Genomic DNA, 17,561 nt, shown 5'->3' with positions numbered 1-17,561 from the left:
AGTATAAATCTTTAATAACTGAAAATTGCTCTAAAATATTTGGATTACTCATATTTGTGATGAAAGTATTTTTCACACTTCTAAAGACTAAAAATTCTTCAGAAACACTTTGTTTTACCACACAAACACCAAGTTCATTACAAAGCTGGGCTCCAAAAGGATGGTTGAAAAGCTGAAGAAGGAGAGGAACTGGACCTGAGATTTCATTGGTATTAGGAAATCCTGGGTGAAGAAACGTCCTCCACTAATGAAAGTATTTTCTATGCAATTTATTGTGTTAGTATTACTACTGTACTATAATATCTTGAGGGTAAATGTCTTGGTTCACACTGTCATTATGTGCCACAGAAAGGAATTGAATTTAGCTTTTTATGACTTTTAAACTAGCTTTCTGCCTACTAAACCACTTCTATTAAGACCATTTGTTCACTTTCCCCCTCTTTTTTGGTGGTGAGGGTTAATGCTAATTTTCCTATGGACATATTTCTTTTCCAGCATGACATGGCATTCAGGATTCTCCCACAAGGATCTTATAAACACTGATCAGGTAAAAAGAGTCCTCTACTAAACTTTATAACATCATTCCTAACCCTAGTTGTCAGTTAACAACTCTCAAGAATGACAGCTTAAATCAAGACGGTGTCACACGAGTAAAGTAACTGTTCTAATTTTTTCTGTAAATTGGTGCCTGTGGTTTTCAAAAACACAGTAAATTGCTGGCAATTGACAATGTGTCTTACTGCAAGGATAACCTGACTACTGCACAGTTAACAAAGCCGTCTTTTAAATTATTCATGCAGATCATCTAGTGTTTAGGCAATTCTGACAATCATTGATTCTGGGAACCAGTAGACTGTCTTTTGTACAGAACCCAAATCACAGACTTTTCTTCCCTCCTGTTTCAAATGTACAATTAAAACTGTACTTAGTAAACAACAATTGAGATTCTCTGTCATGAAACATTTGTGATGTCTCTTGGTTAATAGGGACCTGAACATAGTGAAGATTTCTCTAATAAAGCAATAGGCCTTGAACCACATACTTCTCTTCAGGAAGGCAAAACACTTTTCCTGGGAAGAGTTAATAGCTTGAATGTTCCTTAGGATTTTAAGTTCCAACCCAGATTACCGATTTTCCCCCCACATTAATTTTATAGTCAAATAAAATAATGCATTAATTAGCTATAATGCCTGAGAGCTAAAATATCATGTGACTTACTTAGAATTAGTTCTATTTGAACTATAGCAAACTTGTACCTAAAATAGGATTAGCTGACCCAAAAATAAGATAACTTATTAAATTGTATTAAAGAATTTAGCACGATGCTGGGTATATAATAGAGTAGGGTTTCTTAACTTGGAGTTCACAGTTTAAAAATATTTTTGAACTGTTTCAATATAATTTATTTTCTTTTGTAATTATGTGTACAACATTTTATTTATGCATTTAAGACATAATCCTGAGAAGAGTGCTTTGGCTTCATAGACTATACAAGAAGTCTATAACAAAAGATTAAAGTATAGAACCCTTCTTTGCTGTAGCTACTTACTAAATATTTCTTGACCTACCAATTTAATGCTGTCAGGAATAATCAGAATTAGACTATACTTAAATTAATCCACTGTGGTGGTAATAAAAACCCTACTTTGGGGGATATTCCTTTTGGGGGATATTCCTTTTGTCCTTTTGACTTAGGAGACCAATTTTATGGTCTCATGACATCAATCTCATTATATTTCTAAGACACTGTTTTTCTCCCTAAACATATGCATTTAATACCACTTCCATTAATGACCTATACAAGTTATCTCAGTTACTTGGACCATGGTACTTAGGCAAGTCTTGTAGGAATCAATTAACTTTTCTTTGTTCCTTTGTTAACAAGTCTATCATTGATCCTAATCATAATATACCATCACTTACAAGGGATACTAAGTAAGAGAGAAGGAATGGACAGAATAACAACTAAAATCAAATACTATGCTGATTGCAAGTTGGAACTATCTTCATTTATAAATGTCATATTGCTAATTTTTATTCTTGTTGCTATTTACTAGTTGCACCTAAAAAAAAGTCAGCTTCACCATGTTGGAAAAGTAGGTAAATCATTGTTCAATTTTTCCCCACCTAGAAGAGTACATTTTCAGTATTGGAAATTGAATCATTAAAATTCCTTTTTAAAAGACATTTGGAGCCATGTATGTTCATGTTTCATAAAATTCATTTTTACAGCCCTTAGATTAAAGTTCCTTTCCTGCATGAAAATGGGGTTCATCTTTTTTAAACTCTCTACTCCTCTCCTCAGCTTTATTCTTGCTTCTTATATATTAGGTGAGTCTGATTATAACACTATGTTAAAATTCCCAGACAAAAATCAATTTTAAAAATGTAGTCTAGTCAGCTTTCAATTTAACATACTGATGTTTAATGCATTCAAATCTTGAACATCAAAATCAGGAAGTCAAAAGTTAATATGAGAAAGAATAAGACCCAAATTATGTCCTAGTATTTCTCTTCAATTTCTTTAAATCAGAAAACAATATGGAAAAGGACCTTAGCTCTCATGAAAAGTTCCATGTAACATTAGAAAACAAGGTTGGGGACATCCTGAAATTTGAGGCTTAACTGAATGAGATTCTTGGCAGAGTTAGGAGCAGATGGGGACTGGGATAGAGAAATTCTTTGCCCAGAAGCAGAATTGGTTAATTACCAATTCCCATTCCCTGTATCCTCTCCTTCAGTTGGGAAGATTCATCATTTGTTTTTGGAAGGCTTCAATGCCTTGATATGGATAGTTTTCCCATCATTTTCTTAGAGAAAATTTTCAGATAGCTCACTATTATAACCTTTTCACCAATTTTAAAATAGTCTTAAAACTTTTAGTTATGATACTTTTTTGTATTTACTAATGTTTCACTACTGTAAAGGCTGACTATTGGCTGAGATCATCAGAGACCCTCAGACTTGGAGTCTGAGGATCTGGGTTGTATTCCTAGCTCTGACACTACCCTCTTATGTTACCTTGGAGAAGTCATCTCTCTAGCTGTCAATTTTCTTATCTGTACTTTGAAGGTGTTGAATTTATCAGGGTTTCTTAACTTGGGGCCTATTCATAGATTTCTGGGGCTCTGTAAACTTAAATGGGAAAAGAGTACATTTCTATTTTTACTAACTAAATGAAATTTAATATTTTCTTTTGTTTTGAATAAAGGCAACTGGCCATTGTTCTGAGAAGCAGTTAGTCTATAAACTTTCCCAGAGTACCAAGCAGGTCCATGGGCCAGAAAAGGTTAATAATCCTTGGGTTGGATGATTTCTAAAATCCCCTTTAGTATTAAAGCTATTATCAGAATCAATTATCCTATAAATTAAATGGTTGAGATTTTAGAGATCAACTAGATGCTTTGCTTACCCAGAGGCAGCTTGAGTGGTGCAATGGATAAGTGTCAGATCGAAAGTCAAGAAGATGTGAGTTTAAATCTGACCTTAGATGCTTAATAACTATGTGACTTTGGAGAAGATACATAACCTTCATTTGCCTGCATTTTCTTCATCTATAAAATGAGGAGAGTAATAGCTCTTGCCTCCCAGGTTGATTATAGGGTATAATGAGATAATATTTGAAAAGTACTTTGCAAACTTAAAGGCAATGTAGCTAGTCTTATGCTATACTTTAACTAAGAAGCATTATCAGTAGACCAACAGATTATTCTTTTATTAGAAAGGAGTTTCCTTTGCAGGTAACTTCTGATGGAGGCATTTATAAATGACCATAATGCCAAATCTCACTTCTAAGAGGAGAAAGCAAGTGATAACTTACTTTAAAACTTTATACCCTTATACCCAGTCTTCATGGTGATCATCACTCCTCTTCCTCCTTCTCCCATTTCCTTCCCAGATCTTTCCTCCTTTCTCCTTTCTTTAGATTCACTTTTGACATACAAGGATTCAAGAAAATGTTAAATCTCAGGCAAGATGCTGTAAAGAGGACCCCTGACAACCACTTCTAGTCAAATCACCACATTCCTATTGGGCATTCCCTTTGAGCAAATCACCCTAATTTGCCCTATGAACAAGTCACCTCTGAAGAATTCATTTTCTTTTTTTGTATCTCATCATAATATTATGATTCAACAAATACATATTTGTGTAGAGTGAGTCTTTCTGAAAGGAGAGAGGATTTCAACGCATTTTGTGAAAGGTTAGAGGTATTTGGTTTACATGGCAGATAGGGTACAAGGCTTACAGTCAGGAAGACCTTAGTTCAAATCCAGCCTCACACCTTTATTATGAAGTTACTGAACCTCTCTATCAGTTTTCTCATCTATAAAATGGATATACTTCAAAAGGTTGTTGTGAGGAACAAATGAGTTAAAACATGTAAAGTGCTTAATAAATCTAAAAGTGCTATTTAAATACTGTCTATTATTACTATTATTTAGAAACTTTGATATTTCTTTCTGGCCTATATTCAAATGACTCATTTGTTACTGCAACACTATCTCAGAGGATAAAGCTGAAAAATTGCATTCTAGCCTCATCTGCTCTTCAACTAAATGTTCATATGTTATCATTTAATTGTGTTGTACTCTTTTATTATATAAAGATGCCCAGAGGCATATGCTGCCATTCTGTTGAAAATAGAAATGCAAATAAACATGTTTATCATGCTGCCTTTGAAAATCTTGTAAGCCCTCCTTAATGTCACCTGGTATTCCTCTTTGTGTATGCATCATGTGGATTATGCTCCTAATTGAAGTTTTTCCAACAATGAGATCCTATTAGCTAAACATGTCAATTAGCATTGCAAGGTGAAGATACAGGCGCCAAGTGACATTTACCAGTGTCCTGCTTGCTCCATATTACGTTCATCTGGAATGACGTTATGCTCATTTGTAAAATCGAGGTTTCTGCTTATAAGGTCTTTTAAGTTAACTTGCCAAACGTGGGCAATATTTTATTCAGATCTATAGAAATTTCATTTGATTGACTCTCTCATGGACTGTTTTTAATGATGCTCAGAGTAAAGGTTGGACAGTCTTAGCCATGGCTTACCCAGATCGGTTTAAATGCTACTAGTGGAAAGACCAACTCTTATTGGATTAAAATTAACACAGATTTATGGACTTTCAACTAAATGGGACCTTAGAAGTCAACTAAGCTGAAACTTTTACTCTATAAATTAGGAATAAGCCACAGACCTGAGACCCAGAATGGCTAAATAATTTACCCAAAGTCACAGTCATAGAGGTGGGATTTGAACCCATTTTCTTTAATTTCTTTAATTGATAAAATGCCATTTCTAAAAATACATTCTAAAATGAATAATTTAATTACTTAAGATTGAATTCTGCTCATAAAATATACAAATTGAAATATTCAAATATGAAAATTCTCAGAAAAATGGATCTGGAGGCACATAATATTAAGTAAAAGAAGCTGATAAAAGAAAATATTTTGATTATAGATTTCCTGAGGTGAACTATGCCTTCTTTTTTTTTCTTAGTTTAATTTTTAAAAATATTTTCCATTTTTATGTTTTTAATTTTCTTTCCCTTCCCTTTCCCTCACCCTCCCAGATCCAATGAGCATTTCTACTAGGTTATACCAATGTTATTATTTATACCTATTTCCATATTAATTTTTGCAATAGAGCAATCTTTTAAAACCAAACCCTTGATCATATAACCATATAAACAAATGATAAGTCATTTGTTTTTTTTTTTAGCTGTGTTTCTACTCCTAATGAAGTGTGCCTTTTGATTCTGATGTTACCATATCTGGTACTATGCCTATATATGGTAATTGTTCAACTGCTATTAAGTGCGCGCTCACTCTCTCTCTCTCTCTCTCTCTCTCTCTCTCTCTCTCTCTCTCTCTCTCTCTCTCTCTTCCTCTGAATCTGTCTGTCTGTCTCTGTCACATACACAGTGTACTTGAACATGACATGACTGACAAGAGTAAACTGATGTCGTGTCCAACCTCAGAAATCTTGTTGAAAATCAACCTCAAGTATGATAGAGATCTTAATAAATGTTCAGGAAGATAAATCAACTTTTAGAGCAAAAGTCTTGAGGAAGAGTGATGACTATTGGCCATGGCCAGCTGCTATGGGGAAGTATTAAACTAAAGCTTTCCCCAGAAGGTCATTCTCATGGACCATGGCTTTAACTTAAAACAGAATGGGAAATATTTTATCTATTCTAGGCATTTGGGGAATATTTTAAGCCTCTTTGCGTTGCTTGATATTTGAAGAGCACACTTTCATGTGCAAACACAATTTCATCTGTTTTAATAGCTTTCTTAATGGTCTCCCAATATCTGTTCTCTTTCTATCACTAATGAATCCTCCTCAAATGTGCCTACCTAATCTTCAAAATGCACATTTACATAGCTCTTAAGTGCTTGTCACCCCCCAAAACTTCTGAAGTAAAGAGAATATAATGATCTTACTTTTACAGATATGGAAACTGAGTCTCATAAAGATTAAGTAAATTGCTTGGAGTCCTAGAACTAACACTGGAGCTGGCTCACAAGTCTGATCTCTGGCATTAAATTTAGTGCCTTTTCCATCATACCATATTTTCATATAACTCCCCTCACCCCCAACCTTCAGACGCTCTCTACTCCTTAGACACAAAATACAGATTCTTTCATCTTTTACTTAAGTCTTTCCACATTTTATCTCCAATTTTCCTTTCCAAGGTTGCTTCCCAAGACTTCCTTATATGCATGCTATATTTCAACAAAATCTGACTAACTGTTCCCCTAACTCATCTTGGCCTCTTTTGTCTCTGCTAACACAGCCTGGACCTAACATCTGACACACACTTGCTCTTTATCTTTACCATTTAGAATCCTTTCTTTAAGGTACTACTCAGTCCTACTATCACAAGAAGCTTTCCCTTATTGTTCAATTTTAATCTATCTCTCCTCAAGTTTTCTTAGAGAACTCTGACTAGCTCAGCCCTTTGCCCTCATCACAATTTACTTCTATGCTACAATCCTTGTGTCAGGGGCTGACCTAGGCACTCTGAAGTTTTCTCACTTCTCCGGTCCATTGCTCCCACACAAAAAATATAGGAGGTTCAGTACCATAAATGCCACTACAAGCAGGTAAAAAGCCATCCTTTCAAGCACACAATTTACAAGGTATGAAGTATGAGTGATTTTATTTTTAGGTCAAGGGAATCTTATCAATAGGGTGCACAACAGAGTTCATTAAAAATTGTATAAATTTTCAAGTAACTCTTCAAAGACCTGTATAGTTAAAATCACTTGAAATCAAGCCCTACATATGATATTTCCTTTAGAATCTATTTTGCCTACTGAGGCTCTCCATAGGCCCAGCAATAGTGTTTATAGTTTCTTCTCTTCCCTCTCTCCTCCATGGAGACGTTGATGCCCTCCATGACTGTCGATCAAGCAACTAAGAAGCAGTAAAGCACTTACCATGGGCCAGGCACTCTACTAAGCATCAGGATAGGAATGAATGTAAAGAAGCCTAATCCCTGTTCATAAGAACCCCACAATCTAATGAGTGACAAAGGTGTGACTTTTTTCTCAGCCTATGATATTCCACAGTCCTCAAGATATGACAAAGGTCATCCCTCAGCATTAGCTTTCATCATGACTCTTCCACTGCCCTACAAAGGTTCCGTGTGGTTGTAGGTGGCTGGTTGATGGCATCTGTCCTTTCTTACAATCTCAACTGACTGTATTCTACCCAGTCAGAGGCCAGTCTTATAGTTCTGGGAGAGGTTCCAGAACTCCTTTGCCTTGGACAGAAACACTTGGCCACTCTGTAATTTAATTTAAGGCAGTGCCAAGAAAGGAGTGAAAGCTTATTCTCCAGTTTTGCCAAATTCCCAGGTAGGGCTCCATGCCTAGGACCAAATTGAGTTAAGGGAAATTTGTCAGTTTAATATCCTCTCTCCTTGATTCCCAGAGCTTCTCAAGTTCCAACCTCTTTTAACTGTTCCTTTGAGACCCCTGTGTCCCTCTGGGGTTAACTGGATTACCAAATTCAAATTACCCAGGACTCCTTTCTGAGTCATTCAGGGTAGGAGGATTAATTGTGTGAGGAAGAAATTAAACATTATTGTGCACTAGGGAAAGAAAAATTTCTATCCCTCTGCATGTCTGCCCCTATTTGATTATAGGAGACAGAAAGTATGTTGTTTTTTTGTGTTGCATAATTAATTACTTAATTACATTGTACCAAATTAGGTACATTAAAGAATCAGATATATGTCAACTCATCTATATGTCTCTAATAATTATTTTTAAAATTTTATTTTATTGTCATGCAAAGCACACTTCCATATTGGTCATGGTTGTATGAGCACACTCATAAAAACCAAAACCCCCAAATAAAGTCATAAGTACACCAATGTGAAAGATAGTTTGCTTTGATCCACATCCATCAGATTCACTTTCTCTGGAGGTGGATAGCATATCCCTACATGAGTCTCTCAGGATTGACCCAGATCATTGCATATAATAGTTATTTTTAACAAAATAGCTAATATAAAAACTTTGGGGAAAAGTGTGTATTGCTTCTACAAGAGATTGAAACAGATGGATATGTGCCTGCTCCCTTTCCATATGGCTTCTAATATTTGATCAGGGTTTATGCTTGACCCAGGACTGCATTTCTTCACATCAATTCTTCCCATTTCTATCATTTTAAAAACTATTTCTGCACTGTCATGCAAATGCTTAACCTGAGGGCTATAGAAACTGGATACAGTGAAAAATCTCTCTGCTCACTAATGTACAAGATCAGCATGACTCCATGAAAAGCAAGTAATAAGGAAATATTAAATAGCCTATAGTGCTAATTTGAGACATAAAAGAAGCCATTAATAACCTCAGCCTAATCCCTTTGTAATCAAAGAGTGTGCAGTGCAGCGTAAGTTCTCAAAATCACTTCCTTTTCAGTCTCATAAAAAGTACCCGATGGAAAGGGATATATGGCTCTATGTTCCAAATATACCACGAGGAAGAGAAAGAAAAGATCCCAAGGGCTCTAAAACAGAAATAGTAACTTATTAATAGTGCCCTTAATGGTCATAAAGAATGGCTGAAAAGTACTCTGAGTAGCTTCCAAGGTCGCTTAATTTACTCTCTGGGTGAGAAATGGAGGCACTAGGAGAAACTATTTCAATATCAGTATTTCCACATCAGAGGAACACATCATGGTCCAATTAGCAGGGTCACGCATTGAGGCTGATTTTTTTGGATTTTAGTTTCTATTAGCAAGGACTTAGTAAATATCTTTTTAAAAAATCACTTCATTCAATCTCCTCTTCTGTAGTATCCCCACAGTACCGAGAGACATCAAAATTCTAAATATTAAAAATGTCATCTTTTTCAATTTTCCCAAAAGGAACATATTTGAAAGTACATTTGACCACAGGACACATTTGCATTATAATTTAATACAAAGTTGTTTTTTTACTGACATTGAGCAAAGTAGTTTTTAATGTATCTTCCTATTTATGTTTATTATTTTCTTTTCTTGTGTGCTCTAAAGTACAGCAGAAGTATTTAAGGAAGTTTCTGCAGCTTGGGGAATATGAGCCAGAAGGACTGCAGTTATCTTAGTGGGAACAAAAGCTGTTGTCTGAGGGCCTAGCTGTCCTTGCAACAGTCTCCTCACCTACTACTGATTGCCATTCTGTTCTGCCTGCTTCTTCCCTCTTTCCTAGAATTTCCTGTGTCTAAAGTAAGAGACCTCTCTCTCCCATGCTGCCTTAATCATTGGTGCCTCCTCATCTGCCACAGTGAAAGCTGAAAGCCAGTGAAGAGGGGATGGGCAAGACTCTGACTATTCCAATGTGTGGTATAGACTTGTGGGGGATCATTGTAGCTCATGTTCTAATTTTGGTGGTTCTGGTTACTGGCTCCAGTGAGAGTGAGTGTCAGTGGTGTGTGTGTGTGTATGTATGTGTGTGTGTGTATGGGTGTGTGTATGTGTGTGTGTGTGTGTGTGTGTGTGTGTGTGTGTGTACCTAGTATGGAAAGTGTAGTTGTCGCTATAATGGAGAAGTTCTTTCTGATCAGGTTTGGAGGGACCAAAGAGCTAAAACTGGGTATACTGAGGCCAAAAATAGTATCTTCTTGGAAGGACTATGGAATAAAAAAGGCAGTGTCTCCTCTGATTGCTTTCTTCCCTTCTAATCCATTCCCAATCTATGCGGCCATTCATCTAGGTCCCCTTGAGTCACAAGTGAGTTAAAAAGCATCCAGTAAAGAATGAAAGACACAGAGAGACACACACAGAGAGATGCTACTTTGAATCAACTAGCATGTAATGCTGTTCATTCCTAGCATGGAAAATGGGGGAAAGGAATTAGCTAGTTCTTGAATTAGACCATCTATGTCTCTTATTATTTTGTTTGGAATATAATAATGTGACTTTTTAATCCATTAAACACATCTATATTCAGATATCAAACCAAAAACAGATCCCAAAGGAATAATGAAACCTTATTGATTAGCTGATCCCTCTCTTTTCTTTTAAACTAAAACATCCCTCCATCAGGGAAGGTAATACTTGGGTTTTGTCGTTACCACTGTAATGTTTGCCATAGCCTTTGTAAAGAATGGTTAGATGTGAGCAAACATGGGTTGCTAATACAAGTCTTGGCATAAAATCAATCCAGTGACTTTTAAAACAACAAGAAAAGACAATTAGGGTTTGCCCTCTGAACTTTAAAAAATCTTCTCAAAGGAGCTTAACCTGAGGACTATAGAACATAGCCCTCATAGATATTTGATACTTGAGGAAGTAGGTTCTATGCGAGTTTTCCATCCAGACTATACAATTGAGAATTATTTGTTGCTGAAGATGAGGAACAAAATCTTCTGGTAGTGCTATTTTGTGGAACGAAATGGATCTTGCATAAGAGGCAGGGAGGTGACATAGAATGTTGGACCTTGAGTCAGCAAGTCCTCAGTTCAAATCCAACTTCGGACACTTATTATCTGTGTGACCTTAGGAAAGTCACTTAGCCACTGTCTCTCTCAGATTTCTCAACTGTAAAACAGAGCTAATCATAATGACATCTACCTCCTAGAGTTGTTGTGAGGATCAAATAAGATAAAAAGTGCTGATCACAGTGTCTGGCATCTAATAAATGCTATATACATGTAAGTGCTAAGTTTATATTTGAGGTAAGTTGTAAGCCACAGTGAAAACTAAGCTTTAACTCTAGAATGCAGAAGGTGGGAGGGAGGAGGGTTACTTCATTTTAAATAGATTTTTGTAAAGAAAAAAACAGATGTATACTGCCTTCTGTGTCGGACTACTAGTTTAGGAACTGGATGCATTTTCTTTGGACAAAGTCACAAATACCCTGCTGTCTCGAAATTTGTCAGTTCAGAAAATAATCACTGATGTTCAAGAGGGTTTAGAGGATTTGACAGAGCTTTAGATTATGTAAGGAAAGGGGAAGGCTTCATTTTGGCTTCCTTGCCTGTGGCACACACTTTTCTAAGAGGAGGAGCTTAGGCTGTAGGCAGGCTTGGAAAAGGAGGAATTACAGAAGCAGAATAAGGAGCAATATCGGTAGGTACACCATCCATAGAACTTCTGGGGTGACAGAAAGCCACATTTTAATTAATTAAATGCCTTACCTTAAATGAGCCTGGAGTTTCATTTAAAGATCAATCAATAAAATTTCCTTATTTGTTTATACTCTTCTTTTGGAGTGAGTCTTAACATTTAAAGATGCATGATCACATTGTTACAAATCCTCCAACCACAGGCTAGTAACTGGCCACTTGTCCCAAATCAGTACATACATAAAGAATAAAAAAAATATTTCCCAGCACCTGATAAATATTAATTCAAACTGGTAATTAAAAACTGTAAGACCAAGAACACAGATTCTGTCTAGTTGTCTTGGGCCTAAATTCACAAGCTATGACTTTTTATTCAGAAAATCTGAATTGTCAAATTTGTTTAAGATAGAGGACAGATTGCTGTTTACTTATAGATTTGCTCCTGTTTTAGTTATATTAATTAGAAAAAGCAAATAAATATTATCTTCAGTGTATATTGAACTTATCATGAGAACTATATCAAGTAGGACATTTGACAACATAAGATGGAGACCAGTTGTAATTATAAAGTTATCATGGGATCAAGCAAAGTAAAGCATCCCCCTACCCCCACCCCAAGGTGTTCAAGAAAATCCTCTGGGGATTTATCACAGCCTGACTGAACCAAGTTCTCCTTATTATAAAATGAACTTCACTGGTACTTTTATTAGATAGCTTCTAACAGCAGTAGATTGTTTTTTGATAAGATTTTTCTCAGATCTTATCTACAAATGCTTGTGGGAGAAGAGGACTTTGTGGCATCCTTAAAACAAAAGAACACCTTTACACTGATATAACCGGTAATGACAAACCTAAAAAAATAGCTATGATTTTCCTGTTTTAATGATGCAGCTAAGGTTCTGCTCCATAGTAACAGATTGTGCTGGTATATGGGGGCCGGGGGGGAGGGGGAAGCATTTCAAGCCACATAAATAAAAATGCAATGCAATCCGCTATTACATTTGGGTGGCAATCAAAAATATTTTTGCACAAGTCATAATGAAAACTCTCAGCGATCCTAACATTTACTTTTGCTTAGTTGGAAATAAAATTTGTCTAAGAGTTCATCCAACAGTCTGTCTTCTGTCTGATCAAAAATGAGAAATATGAATCATTGCACCATAGTCTGTAGTTGCAAGTAAAAGAATACTCCATTCAAATGTGGAAAGATGTCACCCTTTGTCATGTAGTTCTTCAGAATTAGTATTCCAGTAGTGTTGCCAATTTGCTCAGCATGCCATTGCATTAACCTCCTCAGTCTCTTTGACTGCTCTAAGCCCAGAAATACATTTTGCACTCTCCTATTTAGAACTCTAGCTACTGTGACATTATACTTTTTAAAACTGAATATGGTGACATGTTGGCAGCTGAGTTGCCCACTTAAACATATCACAATAAAAAATAAGACTGTACATTGTAAAGGTACAAATGTATGAACTTTCAATAGCATATTTACATTTTTTCAAGTCTACTTATTGTCTGAGTCAAACTAACATATACAGAGTTGACTCAAAAATCAGTTCCTTTTTGAGGACCAAATATCTGTTTTAAAGACAATTTTCCTCTTGGTTCTGAGATCAATAAGCTAGTAATAAAATGGTACAAATCATAATGGTCATTGGATAATACATTTTCTTCACCAGAAAGTTAAAGGTATGATTAACCCACCTTAGACAGTCCGCCTACTTCTAAATAAAAGCAGATAATGAAAACATTCCAGGTGACCCACAGGGCAGTCCACACTGTGTACTAGACAGAAGAAAAAAGAGAAAGGGAGAAAAAATGTGAAGATGAAAGGTTCATATAATAAACAGATCAATATTATGAAACGTCAATAAGCATAAATCTTCTGGGAAGGAGTAGACAAGGAGAACCCAGGAACAGATTTCTATGTGGGTCATTATAAAGTTATCATGGAATCAAAGTAAAGCATCCCACCCCACCCCCAACCCTGAGGTGTTCAAGAAAATCCTCTGGGGATTTTCACAGCTTGACTGTAAAAATTATGAATCCAATATTCTCTGTTTCTTTCAGTAGGTTTATTCTTTAACGTGCATTAGTGGACAACAGGACATGTAAATCCAAAAACTTTGACTTGATAATTGTTTTCTAAGTATTTTCTCCTTCAATGAACACCATTATCTACACTCACTGAGGGGTCATCTATAATTTAAAAATGACTTAGGTCGACTAGGCATTAAAGACTGTAATTCAAATACCAGCATCCCCATTGCTCTGACGCAGAGTACTGTCTGAGGGTGGAAAGCTGTTCTCCTCTAGGAAACTGAAAAGTGCTACATTTGAAATCAAAGGACTTGGTTTTGAATCAATTCTTACACGTGCTATTTTTGTGACTTTGGGCAAGTCATATAATCTTTTGGGGTCTCAGTAACATTGTTTACAAAAATAGAGGTTGGACTAAATGGTTTCTAAAATCCCTTTCAGCTCTGAATTTGTGCTAATATATGTGGGATATATATTGGATTTCCTGGATTCATCTTCTCTATCCAAAATGCAGAAGATTTTAGTTAATTATATGCTAGATAAACAACATGGAAACTCACAAAACTAAGGGGTTAATCAACAAGATGCTTTAAAATATACATTCTTAGAACCTGAAAATTTTTTCCCAAATAATCATTTTTAACATCATAATCAAATATTTAGAGAAAGCAGAATATAATGCTTAGAGTCCTGCACTTGGAGTCAATAATAACTGAGCAGGAATTCTCAGAGACTTAATTGACCCTTTTGTCATTTTCCTTATGGAGAAATCATATCTATCTCAAAGGTCTATAAAAATCAAAAGAGAACATGTTTATGAAGTTCTTTACAAATCTTTGCATTAAAGTGAGTTTTAATATAATGTTATTGTTAATAACTAACTGCATTTTGGAAAATGCCTACCAAATCATGCTATTTAGTTGTATTAAATTAGGATTTATAACTCTTAGAATGGAAAATGATATTTAACCGGGAAAATTCATGACCCATAGGAAGTATAAGTGATGGTTTGTTTACTTAAAATTTTTACTTAAAAAATTGCAATCCTTGTTTTACTACTTTATTTTTACCTAATAGGAACAATAGTTTGCTTTCTATTAGCAGTAATGTTTGTTGCCTCTTAAATTATAAATTAATCTCCTGGTTAATGCTTCTCACCATTCCATACCTTCACCATGCCTCTGCAGTAGAGTGGAAATATCCTAACTCCTGGCTTCTTGCAAGTTAGGCTAGTTTTTCTTTGAAAGGCATTCAAACCATCCTTGAGGTCTGAGTTGGAGAGGACTAAGGTTGCTTACCTCTGTACAAAGCTGCTAGGAGGAGCTCCAGATACTTTATGATGCGTGGTTGGTGTTAAATGATGGAGAACTTCTAATACCAAATATCAAGTACCAGGGACTATCTCAAGTCAGGTCCAGCCCCATATGACTGCCATAATGATTTTCCTACAGCATAGATTTGACTATATCAATGGTTAACCCTTCCTCTTCTAACCCTTAATTTCTAGGGTGTCTCTAATACTTGTAAGGGTCAAATATAAACTTCTCTGCCCAGAATATAGAAGTCCCTGCAACTTGTTTCCAATCTATTGTTCTAGCCTTATTACATATTATTCTATTCCACAGTCTATATGATTCAGCCAAATTGGCATTCTTGTTCTGGATGACAAATGATATTCTTTCTCTTGTGTCTGTACCTTTGTGTATAACCTGCCCTTTCTCAACTTGGGATTCATTCCCTCCTCAATATTACATTTTAAAATCATCATCTTCCTTCAAAATTCCACCTTGGGTCACTTTCTACATATGTCCTTTCCTAGTATCCCTAGAAATTAGCTTGTATTTCATTTTTATTTCATATGTTGTCATTTATGTCTATTATCTCCCCAAATATTCATTCTTGCTTTATGATACATATAACAAAGCTGTCCCCTTTGCAGGAAACACCCTCTGCCTCCTAGAAAACATAATTTTCTTTAAATCTATGCTATCTTCTACAGTTCCCCTGCTAATAGTACCCTTCCTCCAATTCTTTGTATTTATTTTGAATATACCTTGTCCATAATACTCATGCTGACTCTTTCCCTAAATGGAAGCTTCTTGAGGGCAGGGCCATTTTCATTTTGATCTTGATATTCTCAATACAGTGTCTGGTCCATAGTAGGTATTGAATAAATGCCATTGTTTAGGGGATTACTGATTTAATACCTTTAAAACATCACTAGGATATAATCTTGACTGTAATAAGTCAATCCCAAATACTTCCTAGTTTAGAATAGAATGTTACTGGTTTGCAAGGAGTGAATTTTTCCTTGTCAGTAAAAGCATGATTAGACTGAGTTACTCCCTTTTCTTTTGTTTGAGTTTTTGCTCTTTTTAAAAAAAATTAAGTCTCCTTATCCATAATTTTCAAGTTCTACTTTGGCAAATTGTGAACATATGTCCATTATTTTAAAAGCTAATAAATTGCTGACCCTTTCTGACAACTCATTGATGACTTGTTATTCTTAAGTCCTTTAATTATTTATCTTGCTTATCCTCATTTATGTATATATTATGTACATATTCAAGACCTTCTAGAAAAATGCTTAAGTTGCCTCTTATTATGAGCAGTAGCTCATACAAATTCAAATATTCAAATTATCCCTTGCTAGTGATTATTTGCATATATTCAAACTTATTAATATGGGGACACCTATATCAGCTTTTTTACTTTTTCGACCCAGAGGCTTATCTAATTTGGCATAAGAATAATTCCTTAATTTTAAATCAAAAGACCTATATTTGAATCTCATCTCTGTCACTTTACTATTTATGCACACTAAACCATTCTGGGCCTCCATTTCTTCATCTGTAAAGAGAGGTGGTTGAACCCAATGACTTTCTGAGTTCCTTTTCATCATTAAATCTATGATCCTAAGTATTCCAGATTTATTAAATTTAAATAATTACATATATAATATTTATATTATAATATATGTAATATATACTTTTAATCAGCAAGTGGTAAGAGTATATAATAAACCTGAAAGAATTATATAAATAATACAATTAGGTCATATTCATAAAGCTCTGTAGAGGCTTTCCTCACAAAAGAACCATTTGAGATACACAGTGGAAGTATTTTTATCCTCAGAATGGTTGAGCTTTGTCAGCTATCACACAGCTAGTAAATTATACTATCAGGTACCAGGCCACTGTTGTTTTCCAAACACTAACAGTTTTTCTAAGAATTGATATCATCTTGAACTTCAGAATTAAACTTTCACCTGTTTCCTCTCACATTGCTTGGCCATTTTTGCTTCAACTGGTAAGAATGCCATAGCAATGTAAGATTTTATGTAAATGATAAAGAATTCAGTACAAGAAAATGGCAAATTTAAATATTCTTTTGGTCAGATGCAATATGGCAAATCTTATATTCTTATGTTTTGTTCTTAATACTGAAAGCTATGCTACCATATAATTTTATTATCTCTCATCAAACTAGCAGTTCCATATTTATTTTTCTTTCACAGTAACAATTTTGAAAATTTGTTCTTCATACAGATATATATGGGACATCTGTAATTTTTATTTTGAGCAACCATTAGTAAATACAATGGATAAATACTAGTTTGGGAAGTTGTGAGAAAATGATACAGTTTTAAGTCATTATATTTATGCTCCATATTGGAATCAGGTTTTTTTAATAGTGGGCAGAACTCTTTTCACAAATATTTGCTCACACAAAAATAAAACTAAATACAGTTGAAGTACTTCCTTCAAAAAAGAGCTTTATTAGGTGCTAAATAATTATTCATCATTATGGAGGAAAGAGAAAGTGTTGTGCAGAACTGTATATATTAATTCTGATCACTACTTTTGGGTCACCGACTGGAGTAATGCCCAGAAATGATTAGCTAACAGAATTTTCTTTCTTTTATTTTAGCCACAGAAGGAAGTCAG

At 35.1% G+C, this 17,561-nt stretch overlaps 1 protein-coding gene across 1 annotated transcript in view; it reads right to left on the bottom strand.

The window, feature by feature from the left end:
* NKAIN3 (sodium/potassium transporting ATPase interacting 3) overlaps positions 1-17,561 on the bottom strand; it is an 868,360-nt gene that overhangs the window by 391,007 nt on the left and 459,792 nt on the right. Inside the window, exon 3 of the mRNA XM_007487063.3 lies at positions 13,279-13,359. Coding sequence (XP_007487125.2) covers positions 13,279-13,359 — 81 coding nt within the window. The remainder of the gene's footprint in view (positions 1-13,278; positions 13,360-17,561) is intronic.

This window comes from Monodelphis domestica, chromosome 3 (genome assembly GCF_027887165.1).
Source record: "Monodelphis domestica isolate mMonDom1 chromosome 3, mMonDom1.pri, whole genome shotgun sequence".
Taxonomy (NCBI): Eukaryota; Metazoa; Chordata; class Mammalia; order Didelphimorphia; family Didelphidae; genus Monodelphis; species Monodelphis domestica.
This window is presented reverse-complemented; position numbering and strand designations above follow the sequence as displayed.